At 37.0% G+C, this 23,202-nt stretch overlaps 1 protein-coding gene across 1 annotated transcript in view; it reads right to left on the reverse strand.

Moving 5' to 3' along the window:
- The window catches only part of LOC117330198, a 111,808-nt gene that overhangs the window by 65,595 nt on the left and 23,011 nt on the right, over positions 1 to 23,202 (reverse strand). The window contains exons 2-4 of the mRNA XM_033888421.1: positions 8,519 to 10,505; positions 5,078 to 5,218; positions 1,094 to 1,211 (exon numbers count right to left, since the gene is read on the reverse strand). Of these exons, the coding sequence (XP_033744312.1) occupies positions 1,094 to 1,211; positions 5,078 to 5,218; positions 8,519 to 10,505 (2,246 nt within the window). The remainder of the gene's footprint in view (positions 1 to 1,093; positions 1,212 to 5,077; positions 5,219 to 8,518; positions 10,506 to 23,202) is intronic.

The raw sequence follows: 23,202 nt of genomic DNA on the forward strand, positions 1-23,202 counted from the left end.
TAATCCTATAAACATACCCCTCACACCTAATTAACCCCTAACCCAGTAACCCCTTATAATAATCCTATATCCCTCACGCCTAGTTAACCCCTAATCCAGAATTAACCCCTTATGATAATCCTATCCCTCACACCTTATCAACCCCTAACCCAGAACTAACCCCTTATGATAATCCTATCCCTCACACCTTATCAACCCCTAACCCAGAACTAACCCCTTATGATAATCCTATCCCTCACACCTTATCAACCTTTAACCCAGAATTAACCCCTTATGATAATCCTATCCCTCACACCTAACTAAAACCCCTAACCCAGAACTAACCCCTTATGATAATCCTATCCCTCACACCTAATTAACCCCTAACCCAGAATTAACCCCTTATGATAATCCTATCCCTCACACCTAATTAACCCCTAACCCAGAACTAACCCCTTAACGTAACTCTACCCTTCACACCTAATTAACTATTAATTAACTGTTTTCTGACTTTTAATTAACCCCTGTCACATTTACTATTTCTGAATAAAAATTACTTCTGTAATATCTATCACCACACAAGTCTGACCCGACCCTAACTCGCAAATCAAGTCCTGAGAACTGGTGGTACTTTAGGTCAAGCAGCCGGGTACTGTACATGTTCCATTTTCAATTTAATGAAGTTTTGGCTCTTCTATATCTAACTGTTAGTATTAAAATATAGTTAATATCTTAAACTTGTACAAATTAATCTTTCAACAAATTTTGTCTTCAGGTATGCTCTAAATTCTAAACCCTTGATTCTATAAGCTATAACCTTTACAGTCTAATCCTGACCTATGACCTTCACACCTAGCCCTGACCTTTGACCTTGTTACTATGTACTTGGCCTATGGCCCTCACACTTTAACCCTGACCTTTGACCTTGTTACTTTATACTTGGCCTATGATCCTCTCTCTACGTAACCCTCAACCTTTGATCTTGTTACTATATACTTGACCTATGACCCCCATGCACACTCTAAACCCTATAACCCTGACCTTTGACCTTGTTACTATATACTTGGCCTATGACCCTCACACTCTAACTCTGACCTTCCTAAAAGATACATACAAGTCAAGTATGCCGCTGCTCTGAAGAGTGTCATCCTCGGGTATGATAGTCCCAGTATCACTGTACAAGTCCGAGTCGCTGTCCATTCCCCGAGACCGCACAGTCCCTCGTGTCACCCCTGGAAAACAAAATATCAAAATTCAACACAGGCCAACAATCATCAACAACATTGAAAAGTTCACTATCACTCAAATAAGTAAAATTTAAAATCTTTTTGCATCACTCAAAATTTTGAGGCAAATTTGTGGAATTACCCTGAAGTTTCCTGTATTTTAGAAATATTTGTACAAAAACCTACAAATAGTTCCGTCAATTCCTGATACAAGACGACAGCTGCAATCACAGGTTCATACCAAATGATGACATACCCTTTGACTTCAAGAACGACAAGTCTGACACTAACAAGAGGCCTAACAGATGGAAACGGTGCAGGATATAACAGCTACATTAGAATGTTAAGGAGAGAAAAAACACCATTTTTTGACAGAATGAAAAAATATGATAAGGCCACCCTCTCTCTTATTGAAGGACAAATCTGATTGGTGAGATTTCCAGGTCCTTTCACGCTTGATCGGGAGGCCATATTTTTTATCGCAGAGTAAAACAAATCTGACAGGCGTCGAGTGACTTTGACAACAACCCCACAAATCAACAGTTTAATGTTTTAAAAGGCCTGACTCACACCTTGTAACCGATTATAAAGGAAATAAGCAGTCTTAGGAGTGTAATGTGAATTGATGACACAAGATTCTCAATCCAGATAACTAAAGTCGGTACAGAAGATTATAGTGATAAAACGCTTGGGACAACATTTATGAACTACTTGGGACACAGATTGTGTTATCATATACCAGGCACTAGGGATTTTGATAGTGTCAACCATGTATCTCCCTGGCACTTTGATTGGGACAAAGCAAGTGTATGTCATTGATGTACCAGACATTTGGGACAGAGAAACCTTAAATTATAAGTTTTTTAATGTATCTTAATCAATATAAAATGATATTTTTGTAATCACATTGAAGTTGTTACATTATTTAACAACTTCAGTAATTTGACTATTTTCAAAATATTCCTCCAATAATTCTTTTTTCTTGAATTCGTTCTATCTCCAGAGAGCAGAACTTGCTGTATTTATATACACATGTATATTGAAAACAGTAAAAACTGACCCAGACACAAATTAATTCATGTCTGTGTCAGTTTTTACTTTTTTCAAAATATTATTTTCCATGAGGACACTATTATATATAATATACACAGAAACATGTCAGACTTTTTATATAGATATATAGAGTTATCTCCCTTGTAATCTCCCATGCTTGCATGAACTCACTTATTGCTCTGTAGAATGTTTACCCGACAGCATTTAATGAACATGTGTTATAAATTAAATGCGTAACCAAACAAAAGACAGAATCTTAATGGGTATCTTAGTAGGACACTGCAGGTCCACACAAGTACACCCGCCACAAAAGAACTTTGTAATTTAAATAAAATTACGTAAAGATTCACATTTAGAACACCTGATTAAATCATACGAGATCCAGCAGTTAAATTTCATAATAACATCAAGTTACTCCAGCCTTGATGGAATTATCCATGCGTTACCGTGGTAATGTACATAATAGCTTAAGACGCTGATTAATTTACCAAGGATCTGAAGGATAAGAAATTAGCTATGATAATGTTAAAATGATTCGGCTGCTGTTTTAACATTACTGGAGTCTGCAGGATGAAACATCAAAGGTGCCAGTCTTCCCCTGCAGATCTATCTTAACTTACCTTATCTACTCGACTATCTCATCATTATCTCTTCGCTACGTTTATCTTCAATGCCTAATTATAAATATTTATATTCTCCCCTCCGAGAACTAAACACATCCTATACTTAAGTAAGGAAAAAGTATGCTTTGCTGAAGGGTGATAACAAAAATATTACCATATCAACATTATCAGTAGTTTGTGTTAGCCAGCACAGCTCAACTGAAGCATTTTATTGTGAAATATATATAAAACGTTCCGGTTTGGTTGATGTTTTTTTCTAGAGAATATAATCACGTACAGCCTTACAGCGTCCTGTATTAATGAAGTGCGGACAGTAACTAGTGTCACTTTACGGTGGTTTCTATTTAGATAACGCAATATCTAGAGACTATATAATGCTAGAATTCAAAGGTCATTTCAAATAACGGAGTTTGTGTATAGTGTGTTAAAAACAGTCAGTAAAGAGCTAAGGTAAAATGTACAGTTAAGAAATGAATCGACATAACCTGCTTTTAGTTTTGACTGATCATTTTGAACAAAAACACAATCAATTTTTTAAAGAATTTTCCAACAATACAAGAAAAGAACACTTTATTTACAAACTCCAATACAGAACAATTAAACCCCAGTTAGGTTGGTTCGCTAACACAATAAACACCAGCAGACTGGTTTGGAAGCAGCACTGCGGGTATTTGGTATTCTGCTATACAGACATGCTGATATCCTATTGGCGGATTCCATCTTCTCTCTGACTCAGTGAAATCAATATTTCATTTTTAAAGAGCAACTACTTTTTCTCTACTCAGTGACCCCTTGTGTTTAGGTTTCACAGTATCAGTATATATAACATTGATGTCTTTTCTCCAGTACGTAAGACAACCTGTTAAAACCTGTCCAGTAAAAGGTACGGAGGCTGGAAGTGACATGATCTACATCTCTGTGTGATCTTCCTGTCAGCCTCCGTACCAATCAATAGAGAGCTGCCAATGTGAGTCATGTCTCTACTGTTCTTCCCATGGGACGGACTGACAAGGAAAATGTCACAAACCAGTAAACACAGGACTTCCTCTAACATTTGTACAATTGTTGCAAGGACATAAATTGATTGTCCTGAACCTTCAAAAGCAAAGGTCAAGGTCAAAAGGTCAATAAAATAAATTAAACGAAAACAAGGGAGTAGCAAATGCATAAAGTTGTAAATTAAAGAAACCCAAATACTTCATCCTAGACCAGATCTATATAGCAACACAAAGACTCTTAATAGTTTGATAATTGCCATCACAATTTTTTCGAATATATACTAGTATATATGTCACAGAAAAAGCACAAAATCATTGGATTAATGACAGTCACAGGATATAGTGGAACGAAGTACTGACACGACTCAGTCTGGCTTGTCAGCCGAGATACATGTATACATTATACTTGCATACAAGCCAAGAGACAGACAATAGCTATAGTACAACTCGAGCAGACATACCTGTCTTTATAGCGAGGGCTTAACATGATCTTCTCTAACTTTAACCTTCAAAGATTATTTTATGACCTTCATGAAGACAGTTTGAATACAAAAAGTTAAAAGAACACATTCAACGCCCCAGATAAAGGTGCATTATGTACATAAACTTGGGTCTCATTGGTCTTCAATGAGGTATGTTACATCACCATAGCCGTTTGATGACCAGTACTGATGTGTACACCTAATGTCTCATAAGTAATACACAATATGGAGAGTCCATCAAGCCATTCTCAAATATAGCTTTTTAGACCGAATACTCCAGCTAGCATGTTGGTCGGAGGATTCGCACTCAACTTTCACCAGAATGACCAAGATTTGATTCCATGATCAGACACAAGATGAATATAGGGTCACCTATCTGACCACATGGGTTTTTCTCTAGTTACATCCCAACTCATTCAACATTATCAAGTGATTAATATCTCAAATTGAGTTAAAAGAATGAGTTTCATAAAATTTTGTAGAATAAATAACAATTATTTTAAAATAATAGCTACTTTAATTCAGTCAAAAGAATAAATATCAATTATTTTTTAATAATAGTAACTTTAATTAAGTCTTAGAAAAAGGTAGATAATTTTCAAACTAAAATTTCTGTTCACGAGGCTACAGCATGCATACTGCCTTAACAAGATAATCCACCAACCAACAGATACCTCCTGTTAGGCTTTAGAGATAATCCTTAGACTGTCACCTACCTGCTTGGTAATGTTTGAAGGTGTTGACGTATGCCTTGTCCAGCTGGGACGTACTCGGGTGACTTTGTTCCTCCCAGTGTACGGGTGACCCTGCGGCTCCAACTTCCATCTCTATATCTGTGTCGGTGTCGGGTACATAACCTGCAAAATATGAAACAAGATTTAGCCTTATGTACCTAAAAATCGCAGAAATTCCTTAATATTCAGACAGTCTTATGATGAACAATACTTTCTGGATTATTTCAGTATGCTTATAGTCATAACAGAAATTCAAAGTTTAAACTGCTGAATATTCCTATAATTTTTTAAAAGTTAAATCTGTCACCACCAGAATTTTACAATTGTAACAGGTACCCCTATATGTTGTCTGGAAAAGTCAACGCCTATTCGACACAGTCCCCATCCATTTGAGAATACAATACATAGTTGACAAACTTCTCCTCCCAGCGGGATGGTCAGGTGGTTAATCTCGTTAGCACAGGTACGCAGACAGGTGTAATGTCCTCAATCCACAACAAACATTGACAACAATTGGTAACATTGCCCATCCACATTCTATACCTCTAGGCCAAATTATCTCATCCTTGACTAGATTTCGGTAAAGCTTGATACAACATCACACTTAAAACATTTCACCTTACCTGTACAATGCCCGACTGTTTCACCTGGCGTGTGGCTACTTAGCTACCTCATACAGAAGATATTAACAAATCCTTGACAGTATATGTACATATATACCACGCGGTGTCCAGTTCTATCTTAATATATTTATGAATGAATTTAACACATGCAAATGTTCACTTCAGTTACATAACAATACACAACTGTTACTATTGGAATTTTACGAGGCGCTATAAATAACTTACCACCTGTCCCCGAATATCTGGAATGATGAGCACGGACCTGACACAGACTTTATCTACTGGAGATATTGTTACCCGAGCGTTATCTTATAACCACCGTGAAGTGACGAAAACTGTACATCTCCGAAAAGTCAACCCAACAATGTAAAATACATGTTTTTTGTAATCAATTTTCAAATGTCGGCAAACATATCAGGTGAAATGTGTTTTTCATCTCTTAATGTGAAATTTCATGCTTGGAGGGTTCTGAAAGAGTGCAGGGAACATTTGGCATTAATTGCAGGTGTAAGTATCTGTACCTGAGTTTCAGGTGAATTGCCCAGGTGAGGGAGCCACGTGTCACTTATTATAGCGTGATGTTTGATGTTTTTACGTATATTTAAACATGTAATATCAGTAACGAGGACACAAGTCTATATCATATATACAATTGCTCCTCTATTCTCAACATTAATCTACTGTAGCTCCATCTTCCAACACCCACACAAATGCAGTCAATTTAATATCTCAACTCGTATAACTAGAAGGCCCTGCATATAACCCAAGTAAAAATTCAGCTCTATTAGTAAAAATTACAGTGTATATCTAAAATATACTTAGTCAACTTTAATACTTGGGATATGTTAAAATTTTATGATAGCCCAAAAGACTTCGTAATAATTAACACGCAATGACTGAATTGAAAATAAAATAAAAAATAGTATCAATGATAGTAATCTAGATAACATATGATAAAACAACTTTTTCGAAATATAAAAATCAGTGATTTCTCGACTTCACAAATTATTTCTTTTCACATATTTGCCAACCAGAGAAAAATATTTTAAATTCAACCCTTGATACATTTTGAATCATTTTTTAATTTTTTCTTTTTCCTTTCTTTTCAAAGTAACCTGAAAAAGTATTTGCATGCATATACATCATTTGGGTTTAACAATTTAGTGTCTGTTTTCATCTGTTTAGTACAAGTCAGTTGTATCTATGATTTACACATTGTTTACAAGAATAGTAAATTATCAGTGTGCTATATGGTTTATAGAAAATTTGCTTTTTGAGACATGAATCTGATATTGCTGGATATAAAAGTACAGAGTCCATACATATACCACATGTAATTTATAAGCTCCAAAGAATAAAACGGCAGATAATTACGAGAGTTTAAGGGAAATATGTACCCTTAGACCAATCACCATTTTTATAGATTCTACTGAACTACCTAGATTTCATCTTCTCTCATAAAAAAATAAAGACAAAAGTTGATGAAAGATTTTATTGATAACCCATGTCAGTTTTCCTACTAAAACGGTTATAAAACTTGGACTACACACATTGAACCCAGCAGGTAGCGTGTTGATAAGGTCAGACACACGGAGTATCAAGACAAAATGATTAGTGATATGTTTTAGGCACTCTACATGGCTAGACCTATTAATTGAAAAAGTGTGTCAACAACAAAATTTATGATTTCGTTTCCTTGGGTCTGCCCCTCTAACCACTGTTAATTATTATACTGAACATCCTTCAATGATCACCAGAGTAAACCTTATCTTCCTATGTACAGCTGTCTGCCGTTATAAATATTTCATTTCCACTATTAGTTATATCCTGAATACACTATGAAAACAGTAATTATCAAATTACCAGCAGCTCATCAATTTGAGTCGATCACACCCACTCCTTATCAACCCACCCTCCCTCCCTGAATCTGATATCTAAACATCTCCAAGTCGTGTTCATCAGAAGATGCTGGTATGTCTTGATTGAAGATTTGGATAAGGTCCAGATAGATCAAAGATTTAAATAATTCATTTGTGTATGGTGTTATCATCACAAACAAAAAGTGTTAGCCGGAAGATTCAGGTGGATATACGAGCTATAGCCTCGTCTTCTCTCAATCACTCTCAATAATGTATAGAAAACTGTTGGGTTGCACTGAGGTCAATAATGATGGATGTGAATGTGGATGCCAAACAACTTAGAACAAAACAGCGAATTAAGCTTCCAATCTCAATTATCGATTTCAATTTGACTCAATTACTGGCTATTCTTCCCGATTTTTTGTTATTATTTCAAAGAGGAGATAAGGGAGCAATTTGATACTTTTTCAAAGGTCTCCATGAGAATCTATATTTATTTAGTTTGTATCTAATTTTTTTTTTAATTTGAGTTAGAATCATGGATTTGTTATCATGTTGGTACACTCAGGGCTCAAAGTGGATATTTTTACCAGGTAGCCTATTTGGCTACCATGTCATAAAATCTAGGTGCCAATTGGAAAAGTTAGTCGCCGGCCAAGTTGTCTTAACTAAAAAAAAAAAAATCATTTATTCCTTATTACGTACAGTATAACATCTCCCTTTAATTTTTTTTTTATTGTAAAACGCAATTTTAACATTTACAGCAACTTTTTGATAGATTAACAAAAATCTCAAATTTACACAATTTTTTAGTGGCCATGCAGACGCCCTAATAGGTCAATAACTGGTCGCCAATGGTGAATTTAAGGCACCATGGCCACTAAAATAGGCACTACTTTGAGCCTTGTATAATACTCTGTAATAAAATATGATAAACTTACCTGTGTCTGCACTGGTTGTAGAGATGAGAGAGAGTGGCCTCCCCTGTTTGAGATGCCCAGCCTCCAGATCGGCCCTAAGCAGAGAATCACTATGAGCCGCATGTCCATCTGGTAAATCCCGTCCACGACACAAAGATCCTACATCACCTGCATTTACAAGGCTAGAAATATTACTACTGGCATCTTCCAACACACTTTCCAAATTCTGAGATCGACGGAATTCACTAGAGTCGGCCATGTTTTGCGACTTTCTCATTTCACACGAATCGGTCAACCCAATTCCAGAATCTGTCATGGGCCGTTTCGGTCTCTGGAAAAGTAATTGTTCTGCCTCCAATGGCCCGCTACTCTTAATCAACTCCTGGCCAGTTATATTTTGAATCAATACTTCCTTCGCATCCTGGTCAATTGAAAATGTTGAATTTTTCACATTTTGAATTTCAATGTTGACTTGTCTGACATTTTCCTGTAGTTCCACTTGGTTTTCACTGCAGTTTGATTCCTTCTCATCGTTTTCCCCGTCAGAAGCTTCCTGACGCCAGTCAAGCGTGTCGTCAGTATTTACAGACGAGAGAATTTCAGGTTCAAGAGTGAATGTTGAAGCCAAGCTTCTCTTTGACGTAGATTTTCTTGATCCCTGTGTGAGGATTTCTTGCTCAGCCTGTTTATCAAACAGATCTTGCCGAGTCAGTGATTTCTTTTCCGGTGTTGAGGTCACAGCATTGTCAAGAGAAAATGTATCGTTAAGGGAGGCAACTCTATCTGTTCTTTTCGTTACAGAAAATGTATGTTTGAGTTTTTCACTATCAGTTAAATTTCCATCAATACCAGTTTTAAACAGGTCAGTACTGAATTCTGAACTGTTAATATCAATCAAACCAAGACTAGAATTACTGGTATCCAAAGTATTCGCGGCCTGCGTCACATCTTGCGTCAACTCTGCCTCTAATCCATCCGTGTCCTTAGCGAGGTGTTGCGGGGAACTGTGATTGCTTCCTGTGTCAAAGGTCAAATTGAAGTACTGTCTGCGGTCACTACAGAGGCACTCTTTGGCATCTGTACTGAGCGATTCATCTGTACTGGAGGAGCTCTCTGTAAGTGGGCGATGGTGGTCTACCACGTCAGGGAGATTATCACTTAGAGTATAAGTCTTACTGAAATCCTTTTTTTCCAACCTCCTGAGGCTCGTTTTGTCTTCTTTACGTATCAACTCGATGTCTGCTGCCACATCAGTGTACTTGTACAGGTCCGAATGGGATGTTGGCAGTTTGGCAGGCAGACGTGATCGTTTGGGCGAGGACTTGACGTTGGTGAAATCCTCCTTGGTATAGGTATCACTGAGACACTTCTTGGCGTCCAACCCCTGGTTACCACCGCCTAACTTGGGTGAACCACTGGCCCGGAGCTGTTCTTCTAGGTACCGGAGCTCTGTCTCATCTACAGTGTCAGTTATGTCCTCGTTCTGCTCCTCGATGCAAGACGGTATTGCGATCCTCTCCCGTGAGCCAGTACGAGTATAGGTCTTTGGCTGGGGGAGGAGTCTGCGAGAGAGTCGTTGCTGACTGGCCAAGGCTTGTTGGTACTGACTCTCATTTATGTCGTCAGGACGATGATCTTCAACCTTAGTGACCTTTTCAACAGGCGCAAATATACCATGCCCTGGTCGACACCGAAAGTACCTCACACCCTGCACCTGTCCGTCATGTTTTCCGTCTGATTCGTCTAATTCAACCCCACAGAAGATGCCATCAGCTAGGTGTGTGCGTCCGTAGTAGAGGACGGTGCCCTGCTTGATACCGCCGATGTACACCCGCTGCCCCACATACAACTCCTGGTGGGTCTCCACAGGTTTATGGTGTGAAATTTCTTGGTGGTCTGGCTGCCCCGCCACCTTGGTGGAGGGAGCTGGAACACTTCCGAAAGTCTTTGGAGCTGGCAGGAAGGACTTCTTCCTCCGAGGGCTTCCCTCCAATCCAGACTGGTACGCCTGTAAGAACAAGGTCAAAAGGTCACTAAGACATATTACAAGACTGGGACATCTGTAGGAACAAGGTCAAAAGGTCACTAACACATATTAAAAGACTGGGACATCAGTAGGAACAAGGTCAAAAGGTCACTAACACATATTACAAGACTGGGACGTCTGTAGGAACAAGGTCGAAAGGTCACTAACACATATTACAAGACTGGGACATCTGTAGGAACAAGGTCAAAAGGTCACTAACACATATTAAAAGACTAGGATGTCTGTAGGAACAAGATCGAAAGGTCACAAATATATAAGATAAATTTTCAAAATAAAAAAACATATTTCCAATAATCTTGTGTGTTCAATGAAAAAATTAACTTTAATTTGCATAGTTTGCTCTCTTTTCACCTTTTACAGATAGCTGGTCATCTCACTAGCATGAATAGCTACTTTCACCTCGGTCAATATGTGGTCTCAATAGAGAGGTTTGATTGTGTCTGTTCCTATATATGTTCTCAATAGAGAGGTTCGATAGTCTGTTCCTATATATGGTCTCAATAGAGAGGTTTGATAGTCTGTTCAGGCCTGATTAATATATCATCCAATACAGTGCATGGATTCAAAGTAAGACACCTGCATGTTATCTACAGTTGTGGACCGATGAATTAAGGGAGCATTTAGTCTACAGAAGTGTCTCCAAGCTCTACATTAACTAGTACATGTGCAGACTGCCAAATACATCATGATGACTATATTTATTCAAATAATCTAACTACAGTGACTCACGATCAGCATAAAATTCATAGACTAGGCCAATATAAACAATTAAACTCTGAACCACAATCTTATTCATCATATTACATAATCATTTTCTCTTACATCTTTTGTGTGTTTTATTTCTGTTTCTCTCTTCTTCTTTTGTGGCCCGCTGAGAACATTTATCATCCAGCAACATTTTATAAATTGAATTGCTATACGACTTCAAACATGACTACATAAAGACATGCATACACTGTAGTTTTTATCAATAGATGGATCGGTGGAGCCGTCCAGTGAAGTCATACAGAGGTAGAGAGTCTGGGGACTGCAATATCCTCACAAACACAATCATTGATTACTGGCATCTACAACTGGACATTTACTGAAATGTTGGGGCGGGATTGGCTGTTAACATAAAACTATGAATCAGCATGATGAACTATAAATTGGTTCCAGTTTCATCAAAATCTCTCAACTTGGGGAAAATACTTAACTTCAAATTCTTCATAAGAATTCATTATTGGATCGAAGATGAAAAACCTGTAATGCTTTTCTATGGAAAATCTGAAGTTCAAAGTCAAGAGATATTGCTGAGGCTGCAGCCAGATAGAAATTTTAACTGTTTCATGGTAACAGCATATTATATAATGTAAAATGTAAACTTTATTCATTTTACAGCGATAACGAAACAAGCTACATATATTAATCATGCTTGGCCCAGATAGCAGCGTGTATTTGGTTTATATTGTTTAATGTCCTATTACTAGCCTGTGAGGGTCACATAAGGAGGTGCCAGGTCTTGGAAGTGGAGGAAAGACGGAGTACCTTGAGAAAAACCACCGACCTACAGTCAGTACCATTTAGGTTTCAAACTCACAATCCAGAGGTGGAGAGCTAGTGATAAAGTGTCGGGACACCCTAACCACTCAGCCACTGCGAGGGGTCTTACTGGCAGAAGAAACCGGAGTACCCAGAGAAAACCCACATGGTCTGTTAGGTTACCCCGTACGTTTTCACATCCGATTGAGGAATTGAACCCAGCCGCCTAGGTGAAAGGCAAGTGTGTTAGCACTGTATCACCCAACCACGACCGAATTTAGTAATGGATAAAGAAATGCCAAGTAATGAATATAAAACTGCATCATACAGCTCATCTTCTACAACAAGGATATGTCACCAGTTTATTTCATGTTCACAGAACAAATGAAGTTGCAACTTCCAAATTGATAACACACAGTATCGACTTCACTTGTGTGTTGTCTGTAACTGTTTATAGTGCCGTGAACAACAAGCCATCATCTCATGTACCTACGTCACATGGTAAATTGTTTCCATTAAATATTCATCGCTGTATACTATGGATGTCCATTAACTATCTGGGTTCTGTACAGCCTGATGTTCCCCGAGGATTAAACTCCTCTACGTGTAATAGTTCACCATTTATCTGAAAAGCTCCAGGCAATCACCACAAAAACTGTTCATTATGCTGGCACAGCATAAAAAAATCCAGGACAGCAAAGACTGGCCACTGCCGGTCAGAAAGGTTTCAGATAAAATAGTGTAAACAAACCAATTAGAGAATATTTGTAAAGTGTAAATCACCCCGTCAGATTTCAAAAGGTTCAAGTTTATACTGTGAGAGAGAGCATCTCAGGGGAAGGTTGCCATTGGTGACAGTGTCGTTGGGAAGGTTGCCTTCAGAGACATCATCTTTGGGGAAGGTTAATTGCCATTAGAGATAATCCTTGGGGAAGGTTGCCATCAGAGACAACATACAAATGAAAGATTGCCATTGGAGACAGTATCCTTGGGGACAGTTGTCATTGGAGACAGTATCCTTGGGGACAGTTATCATTGGAGACAGTATCCTTGGAGAAGGTTGTCATTGGAGAGAGTATCCTTGGGGAAGGTTGTCATTGGTGACAACTAGTATCCTTGGAGAAGGTTGTCATTGGAGAGAGTATCCTTGGGGAAGGTTGTCATTGGAGACAGTATCCTTGGGGAAGGCTGTCATTGGAGACAGTATCCTTGGGGAAGGTTGTCATTGGAGACAGCATCCCAGAGAAAGGTTGTCATTAGAGACAGCACCCCAAGGAAAGGTTGTCATTGGAGACAGCATCCCAGGGAAAGGTTGTCATTGGAGACAGCATCCCAGGGAAAGGTTGTCATTGGAGACAGCATCCCAGGGAAAGGTTGTCATTGGTGACAGCATTAAAGGGAAAGGTTGCCATTGGCAATACAAAATAGTATCCTTGCAAGAGGTTGCCAGCATTCCAAGAACAGTTGCCATCAGTTAAAGCATTCTATGGAAAAGTTGCATTTACATATGAAAAACAACTTGTATACTTTTCAACATCATATTCAACAATTAATTTACCTAGGTGTCTGCCTAGGTACCAACATCTTGATTATCAAAATTTAGATTTATCTTGATATGAATCAATATGTGTCAGTGCCCTTCAGAACATCTGTGTTGTTAAACTGTATAATAAGTCAGTCACAGTCACTAGATATATAGGGCCCTTATTGATTTTATACAGATATCTGAATGAACACAATTTATCATGTTCTCAATATGTTTACATCGCCTGCTATAAATAGTCCACTCAGTAAGTATCTATATAACACTTTACATGCATGAATTCACAATGAGAGATAAAAGCAAATTCATATGTATATCTCATAATTAAACAAGGCACATATCAGGGCTTTTTCTGGGGGCTTTTTTGGGACCCATTTCCCAAGAGAAATTATTTCATATTTTAGACGAATTCCCAAAATTTGCAGTTTACTCCTAAAAAAACTTTCCCAATTCACCAATTTTCTTCCCAAAATGAGACCAAAAGGCCCTTTCCCAAACCAGTGAGAAAATGCCCTGCATATCATGGTAGTTGTTTCTTTCCTGAATTTAACCTTATTGCCAAACTAAATACTTTGCAGATCACCAACAAAAAATTGATCTAACACTTTATCCTATTGAGGGGTTTGTTCAGTAAACTGTACACTAGCTTATCAGGATTCACAGAAAGAGCAGCCATCATCATGGTGAAAATCTATACGCCAATATGTTGGATGGAAGTGATAGGCTTATGGTAAACAGCACTGACTCTAGGTGTGTACATAGACTAATTACCAATTCTGTCAGAAATCAATGAATTGGTGAACAGTTATGCTAAATGGTCAACAGACTTATGATTACTCTCAGGCCCGGAATCACAGACAGCGAGTCTAGTATCAGAGCTACATGGCGCCTACATCTGAATTTGGATTTTTCATTTGATTGTTGAGCTGCAGAAATGACAAACGTTATATTACACACAGATCCATCATAATTATTTATGCCAAAATCTTCTCCAACAATAGCTGCAGCTAAATGCCAAAGTTTTACTGGTATTGCATCACCAGCTTACAATATATTTAAACTGTTCACGTGTACAAAGTTACATTGAATAATATTGAACCTGAATTCAGTTAAGGCGTCATTCTGTTCAAAAATTAATTTAATAAAGGGACATAACTCTCTTTGACAGGGAGGAACCTAAAATCATAAAGCAGTTCATGGTGTACTGGATAGTGAATAAGCCATGTAGTATGGAAGACTTCTATACAAGTTCCTAGATGGATGGATTGAGAAATTGAAGGAAAGTGTAATTCCACTATAATTATCCTCTGTGATTCTGGAGTACACATTTGATATACAATTGTTAATAATTATCCTCTGTGATTCTGGAATACACATTTGATATACAATTGTTAATAATTATCCTCTGTGATTCTGGAATACACATTTGATATACAATTGTCAATAATTATCCTCTGTGATTCTGGAATACACATTTGATATACAATTGTCAATAATCTTAACATATCTCCTCATTAAACAACTCTGTGCATCTTCAAGTTTCATCAATGAATAAATAAAAGCATCTGAAGGAGACTTAAATATTTCATCTGTAGCAGGCAGTGACTATTACAGTCAAGAAATGTCCAGTTCTTAAGACCTCTACACATATCCTCAGTCCATAAATCAATGATGTAACTTTTCTTCATGGCCCCGCCTAATTAACATTGACATATATATGGCTACTTCATCATACAGCCAACACGCCTAACTTACTTACCACTTAATGGGACATAATGTGACACAAATGTCACCAACTGACATTTATATACATTCCTCTATCACAACAACAGTTTAAACAAATAAAAAAAGTAATACATCTTTATCCAATTCTCACAATCTTAAAAAAAGTCAACATCTTTTTCTTTTTTTTTAAATTTTGAACAGGACATCCAGTTTCGTTACAACACAAGACTTCTGTGAGAATTAGCCGTAGCTGACTTAAGCGTACCTATCAACGAGTCAATAGATCAGTTTTATTGACATTTATTTACCCACCTGTACAGGTAGAGGAAACAATGTTGTGTTTGTTTATCCGTTAAATGACAGGGCATAGGATTCTTATATACATACAATAAACACTAATATGTAATACGATATCCCAATTGTCCGGACGTCATTTACCTGGATTCATTTCTACACAAATACACCTTAATTACAGGTGTGTTATGCTAATAACAGGTGAGTTATGTAACTATATCACACCTGTCCTGATTCCTGAACTAAAGCCCAGGGTTACTTACCATGATAGTGATTCGAGGTGTCTCGAAAATCCGCTTATCAACCAAGAGTAAACACTATCAATGCTGGGATCATAGACACAGCCTTTTGACACAGTCGACTCTTATCTGTGTAAGGGTATCAAAACCAATCCTCATTTCTGCCAAATCTTACGTAATTACTATAATATCATCCGAATAGGGAAGGGAAACGACAGATCTGTACATCCAATGGTATAGATTTTTATGCACGTTATCACACATCAATTTCAGAATATCTGTCCTGCCTGCAGGCTCATCGGCTGGGTCGGTTGTCAGTGTTGTTTTTTTTTTTTATATGTTGTCTCCGTGTTTTCACCGTTGATATAGTTTTAACTCTGTGTACCTGGGCAGAAAGTGATCACCTATGTCCCCGAATGACATCATGCTGTTGCAAGCCTCTTGTTGACTCTGGTGTTATGGATAAGAATACACACAGACACTCCACAGTATTGATTGAAAGGCTCAAATCAATACGAATAAAATATGAAGGAGTCTGTACATTACTGCGCTATCCAACACAGCCACGGTAACCAGTCCCTGTACAGCCGATCACCAATCACGGGCCAAAGAAGCAGATATTGGAAACAGCATCTCGCCCAATATACAATGGCTGCGCGCGCTGTCAATCGATCGACATCTCATTTAGTCTTGCTGCTTACCGTTGTTTTGTTGGACGTGAATGGGGAGCTTGCATTTGGAGTGAAGAACTTTTATTTGAACCATATATAGCATTGAAATGGAAATTTTAGCTGCATAATTAATGTCACGAGATTATAAATATTGTTTTAAAGAGAAACCATACGGATAAAATTAGCTCAGAAAACAACCTGTTTTCAATAAAACCTATTAATGAATCAATTATTCAATAAATTTATGCATTTTGTAAACATTAACTAGCTACAGTTGGCCATGACTCATAAGGATATGTAGGAGCATTTGACATGCTCGTGGGCGTGGGTTTGACTAATGCCTTCAAGGCAGCTAACCCTGTTAACTAAGGGGACGAACATGTCGTTTTAAATGTTGTTTTGACCTTTAGTGAGAACATACCTTACAAATAAAATATTATGTGGGTTTAGAAAAAAATAAAAGTAACAGAAAGACGCCTTCAGGCATTCGTCACTGTTCATCTTCAGTTTTTAAATAATGTATAAAAAATGGAATTTATATACAGTGTGCTTATTCCATCCTGAATTAAGCTTGAGGAAAACGTATCATCCAAATCTACGAAGGAGGTGAATTTTATTGATAGGACAACAAAAAGAAATTTTAAGGAATTGCAACTGAAATGCAATAGAAATTGTTAAGTCAATGTTTCAAATTACAATTTCTTACGTAAAAGAACATAGAACTATCCAGAAACTGAAGCAATAGTCTTTTTACACACACTGGAGTTATTTCCCTTCCTGCATTTATTTTTTGCCTCATCATTGACAAATGTCTTGTTTTTTATCGTCAATACAATTTATGAGTGAGATAACATATAAATTAGTTGTTACATTGACTTACAATCCACTCATTTGCCCCCAAAATATTGCTCTTAGTAGCTTTCAAGTGTCAATTGACCATTACAAACTAGGACCCATGGGAGTTACAAAATGTGAAAGTGGGACTTCTGGACAGCAGCTGAAGTTTCTACATCACCATGACAACTGTAAGGTCAAGAGTAAAGGTCACAGCACTCTTCAATGGCAATTATTTTATAGGTCTTACCAAGAAATCAACCTGATCGACCAAATGGTAGCAATAAGATTGAATTAGCAGGGCAATATGGAAGTCTTACCCACTGATCATGTAAATCTTCATTCCCTTCATCCTCAACTTCATGCTCCATTCTGGTTAAATTTGCATAATGGACTGGTTTATTATGCAGGCACCATTCCCTGGGTGCAAACAACTGTCAGAATATTAGAAATCCTTGTTGTCTGTCCATATTGTTGATTTTCCCTACCGACTATGATTAAAATAGCACTGGCAATTTTCCGCAACAAAATTTGTATAAGATACCTTTCATCAATTTTTTTTCCTGAAAATTAATCCGTCTGTATAATCATCTTCAGTATAGTGGTCATTTCCTTCAATACAGTAGATTAATTGTGTCATTTCAATATAAATATCTTATTTCCAAAGTTACATCCCAGAATTGTCCTTTTATCAACACATTCACACATTTAAATAATGCACAGTCACTCTTAAAAGCTGGAGACTTCTCCGTAACCTCTGATGAACCTTGTTTTCACCAGGATTTCTGTGTCTGACAAACTTCGTATTTACCAGAAGGTACCTTATAATAATATACACCAGTACACCACAGGTAACTTGTAGACAATATCAGTCAGGTACATTGGCAGAGCTCCCATCAAGGCCACATACTATACACACCCATAGTACTCTATACCACAGAATTTACTGCACCAACATCTTATATAATCACAGGTTCAAAGAGCATCTCTTCCCTGTGTATAAGAACATTAATAGTTCCTATGTTTCTTTAGTACAATACAAGTCCCTGTGTACATGGCTATTATGCATCAGAATGATACATGTCCCTGTGTCCCCAAACATACCTACAATAGCAATACACATGTGCCCCTATATGTGTGTAAATACAAATACAAGGACCAGTGCTCAAAACACTTTTATAGAAAACAAGACCATTTTCTATACACAAGTCCCTGACACTGACACAAACAATTGGATGAAAACAAGGTCAGGTGCTGTGCATGCATTAATGAAATATTTATTTCAATCAATGTTTCGGGACAAATCGGGAAAAAAAAACTGACGTGAGCAATACATTATTTTACAGTAGAGGTGACCTTGTTTTTTTAAGTAGACAATTTCTGCAGATTAATAGCACAAAATGCACTAAAAGCAATTTGGTGGCCTTGACTTTATCAAAATACAAAGTTCTGCCAGTGTCAGCATTAACATGAATTAATGGTTTCATGACAATTGGACTGAAAGTGAATTCCATAGATGTAGAGAATGACCTTCATTTTGATCCCAGAAGGATGGATAGATGATGTTCGTTAAGTTTTCAGACAATAAGACAAAAGTATAATGAAGTCTACTAGCAGGGACTTTACAGAAACAATCTGGAATTAAACCAAAATGATGATATCATAGAGCTCTGTATTGCAGGAAAATGTCATTAAGAAAATCAGAAATAATGATAATTCTCAGAAAACAAATGTAAGAAAGAGTTTTTCAGACAAGGAACAGATTTTATCAAATTACCAGATGGTTTATCAAATTAGACGCCAAAATGATTGAAGAAGGTAGAATTAATCGGAAGTGTTAGACTGGCTATGTTAACACTAGTCTTTGTGACCTTTGACCTAAGATGGATGACATTTCCATGTCATGACGACTGTTGCTAAGCAACTATTGTCAGTAATGTAATAAGCTTTCTATTGATTCAGATCAGGCGACACTCTTGTCTTGGAGCGATGCAAACTCATGAATAGTGTTGTAATAATACATTTCCGCGTTCAATAGACAGAGAATGATAATGACAATCGGTACATACTATAATTGAAAGTAAACATTCCCCGTGCAAGATTTATATACAGGCTGTAATGAAGTATCGTGCAAGATTTATATACAGGCTGTAATGAAGTATCATATACGTATCATACAAACTGTCTGGAGAGACATCACTCATTTTTTCCCAACTCCTGATGCATTGAAACATTTTCCATATCTTCTGATAACAATAGCATTTAACTGACAACAAAAGAGATTCTCATCTATTTTTAACACATTTATAGGCTTTTTACAGAAAAAATGCTGCTGTTTCAATTTCGCTGTAACTATAGAGGTTCGCCTGAAGGCTTAGATACAATACATTTAAATTGTCTGTTAATCATCCACAGATCGAGTTCCCTCTCAGTTAAATGTGCTTGAAGAGTGCTTTAACTCTAGCACATAAATCTTTATTTTTGTTCCGTTACCACCAAAGGGAGATAAATCATTACTGAAGGTGTTTATGGAATTAATTTCTGTTCAATATAGAACACTACAATATTTTATATTTTTTTTCAGATTTATTCTGATATTATTGGACAGCAACGATGAATTATATAAAGGAAATCTAAAAAAGTGTTTTTATTAATAACAAATTTCATGAGTGATGCTAACTAATATTTAGAACATATCTGTGAAGATCGAGTGCAGTCAGGATGATCAAGTTAATTATACTAAAATATATACCAGCCTTGCTAGTGAAATACATTTTATATTACTCGAGGCACTTTTAAAAATATAATCATCACAATCTTAATTAATACTAGCACATTGCTGAAAAAGTCTCATATTTGTTGAGAATTCCTTGACAAAGCTAACAATGCTGGTATGTTCTGTTAACTTTTGAACAGAAATTATCTTATAGGACAATAATCATTTGTGTTCTGCAGGAGTGAAAAATATAACTTTCTGTTATTTTCTATTTCATAATTTAATACACTGTTGAAAATGTGAGTCATATTTTCGACATCAGTTTTCATCATTTACAATTCTGATTGTCCTCTTATCCAGTTACGAGTCCGCCATGATATATTTGTACACACATTTCCTAAAATATGCGTAAGAATGCTATTTTTGTCACCCTAGAAAATACAGGTCTTGGAATGAGGTCATTTTTCACAGACTTGACACATCTTTATTACAAAGAGGTTTCACCTTTTCCATTTTAGTTATAAACATATCATTTTTCATTACAACTGACAGATGTTAGCCCAACAACATATATATATATATATATATACTGAGTATGTTATATATCAGGGACAATACAGCAGGGCTTGCTATTTACAGCAGCTGAAACATCACTTTACCACCGACACTGGCTACTGGACAAAACAGGTTGTATACAACTTGTGCCTGACACAGAAATGTAGGAAATAAGTAAAATTATAGGCAAAGTGGTAAAAACTTGATGAAGATTATACCAATATATAGTTCACATGTATGATGAGACAAATAGTAGAAACAACCATTCAAATGGTCTGTAGGGCCTGTATTACATACTAACTACAGCAACTCTTAAGGTCCATTATAAGGGCCTGTATTACATCTTAACTACATCAACTCATAAGGTCCATAGGGCCTGTATTACATCTTAACTACAGCAACTCATAAGGCCCGTAGGGCCTGTATTACATACTAACTACAGCAACTCTTAAGGTCCATAGGGCCTGTATTACAAGGACAATACACTACAGCTACAGTTACTAAAAATGTCCATAAGGCCTGTATTACAAGGACAATACACTACAGCTACAGTTAGTAAAAATGTCGGTAGGATCTGTATTACACGGACAAGATACTAAACTACAGCAAGTCAAAGAGTCAATAGGGCCTGTATCATTAGTGCTTATGTCATGCAAAAGCTAAGTGAGAAAGATATGGATCGGCTGTACTACAGACTTTATCCAAGTGGTCTTAAAGGCCTGTATTCTCCAAGCTGTCATACCAAAGCTAATGCTAAGTGACACGTGAATGCTGTGTTGATGTACTTTGTCGGCATGTGTACATTCCAAACCTAGTTGTTATACACATGGAGATATCGGTTTGAGAGTCTGTGTCTAACACCTGGTCCCAGATCAAGGAGGTGGTATTAATACATAGCTTTGCCCAGTGCCTACCCAATACATATTAATATCAAAACCACAAGCTCTCTCCTCGTAATTATTTGTACTCCATATCAATGTCATATGTGGGACGCATGTTACGGAGTTGTATAGCTATGAAACCATGCATGAATATTGATATCTCTCTCTGATGTGCTGCCCTGAATATATTTATACTGCGATGCGTTTTTCAGTGAATAAGATGTTGCTATAATGTGCTATGCTGTCCCTGTGAAGTTATTTTTACCAAATGAAGCTCTGAAATCAGTTAATTCTCTGTGGCAAATTACTAGTCTTTGATAATTAGTGGTTTTCTTCTCAACATTACCAGCTTTTAAATCATATTAATTAGTCCACACTGTCTGATTTTAACTGAAAATGAAAAATTATTTGACACCAACCTTGAGATCAAGGTCTGGTAATTACATTCTGACAGTCCATTGTGAGTGTGGCATGCGAAATAGCAGTTTTCATCAAGATATTTTAACTGGTTCAAAATAATGGGGTAGACAGAATAATTGCCAGAAAATGCAACATTTATTCATCTTTTGACATTGATGTTCAAGGTTGTCACATCAGCTGAGGTCATATCAAGACAGTCAAGGTCACTGTGACCTACTTTTTTAATAACTGTGGGTAAAATGAATAACCCAATCAAATTATACCAATAAAAGTTTAATGCTTAAGGAATTATAAGCCTCATAATTTTTACAAGCAGGGAACAAATTTAAATATATAATGTAAACTTTATTTATTTTACAACGATTGCGAAACAAGTTCTATCAACTTATATTGATCACACTTGTTAGCACAGATGGAAGCATGCGAGGAGGTCTTTCTGTCTGAGGAAACTGGAGTATCCAGAGAAAACCCACGAGGTTGGACAAGTGACCCATTCCGTTCTCTTGTGCAATTGGGGAATCGAACCCTGGCCACCTAGATAAAAAAAACATGCGTGTTACCAATGTGCCACCCGACCAACCCATTTGAACATTTGCAATCTTAAGTTTTTGAAAGTAATACTGTAATTATGATAAAGGTATATTTAACTTCTTTTTATTACTTTCTCTACCCTCATCTCTTCCAACTTTAGATTTTATAAACTTTCCTTCCAACACTTTAGTCAGAGCCATACTTTTCCTGAAATATTTCAATATTTTGTTCCCTTTAACAGCCGGAGACTTCCACTCTCGTCACTGTACCCACCCATCACTCACTAACAGTTTTCTCTCCGACTCCTTTAATGTTTTCTATAATCACACTATCTGATCCCTCACAGCAGCTGAATGTTATGCCATGTAACATTAACTAGGACCTTGTAACACACTCAATTTGTAATCACTGAATCGACAGCTGATAATTGGCGCTGATAAGGCTACTTGAACAGTTTAGTTTCACTTAGATCAACATGCATGGGTTATAATAACACCTGCTTAATTAACAAGATCACACCTGAAGCAGAAGCGAGTGTCACATCGTCCTCTTCAGCAACATACATCAGAATCCTCCTTACACTAATCATCAACTCGAAAATCTCACCACCCAATACAGCACACACACAGTTTGTCCATATATCACAACAACAACAAAAATAAACCTCACTCTCTCCTCGATCAATCAAGTATTCACCGTCAGCAACATAACACCCCTACCTCATCATT

The sequence above is a fragment of the Pecten maximus genome, chromosome 6 (genome assembly GCF_902652985.1).
Source record: "Pecten maximus chromosome 6, xPecMax1.1, whole genome shotgun sequence".
NCBI lineage: Eukaryota > Metazoa > Mollusca > Bivalvia > Pectinida > Pectinidae > Pecten > Pecten maximus.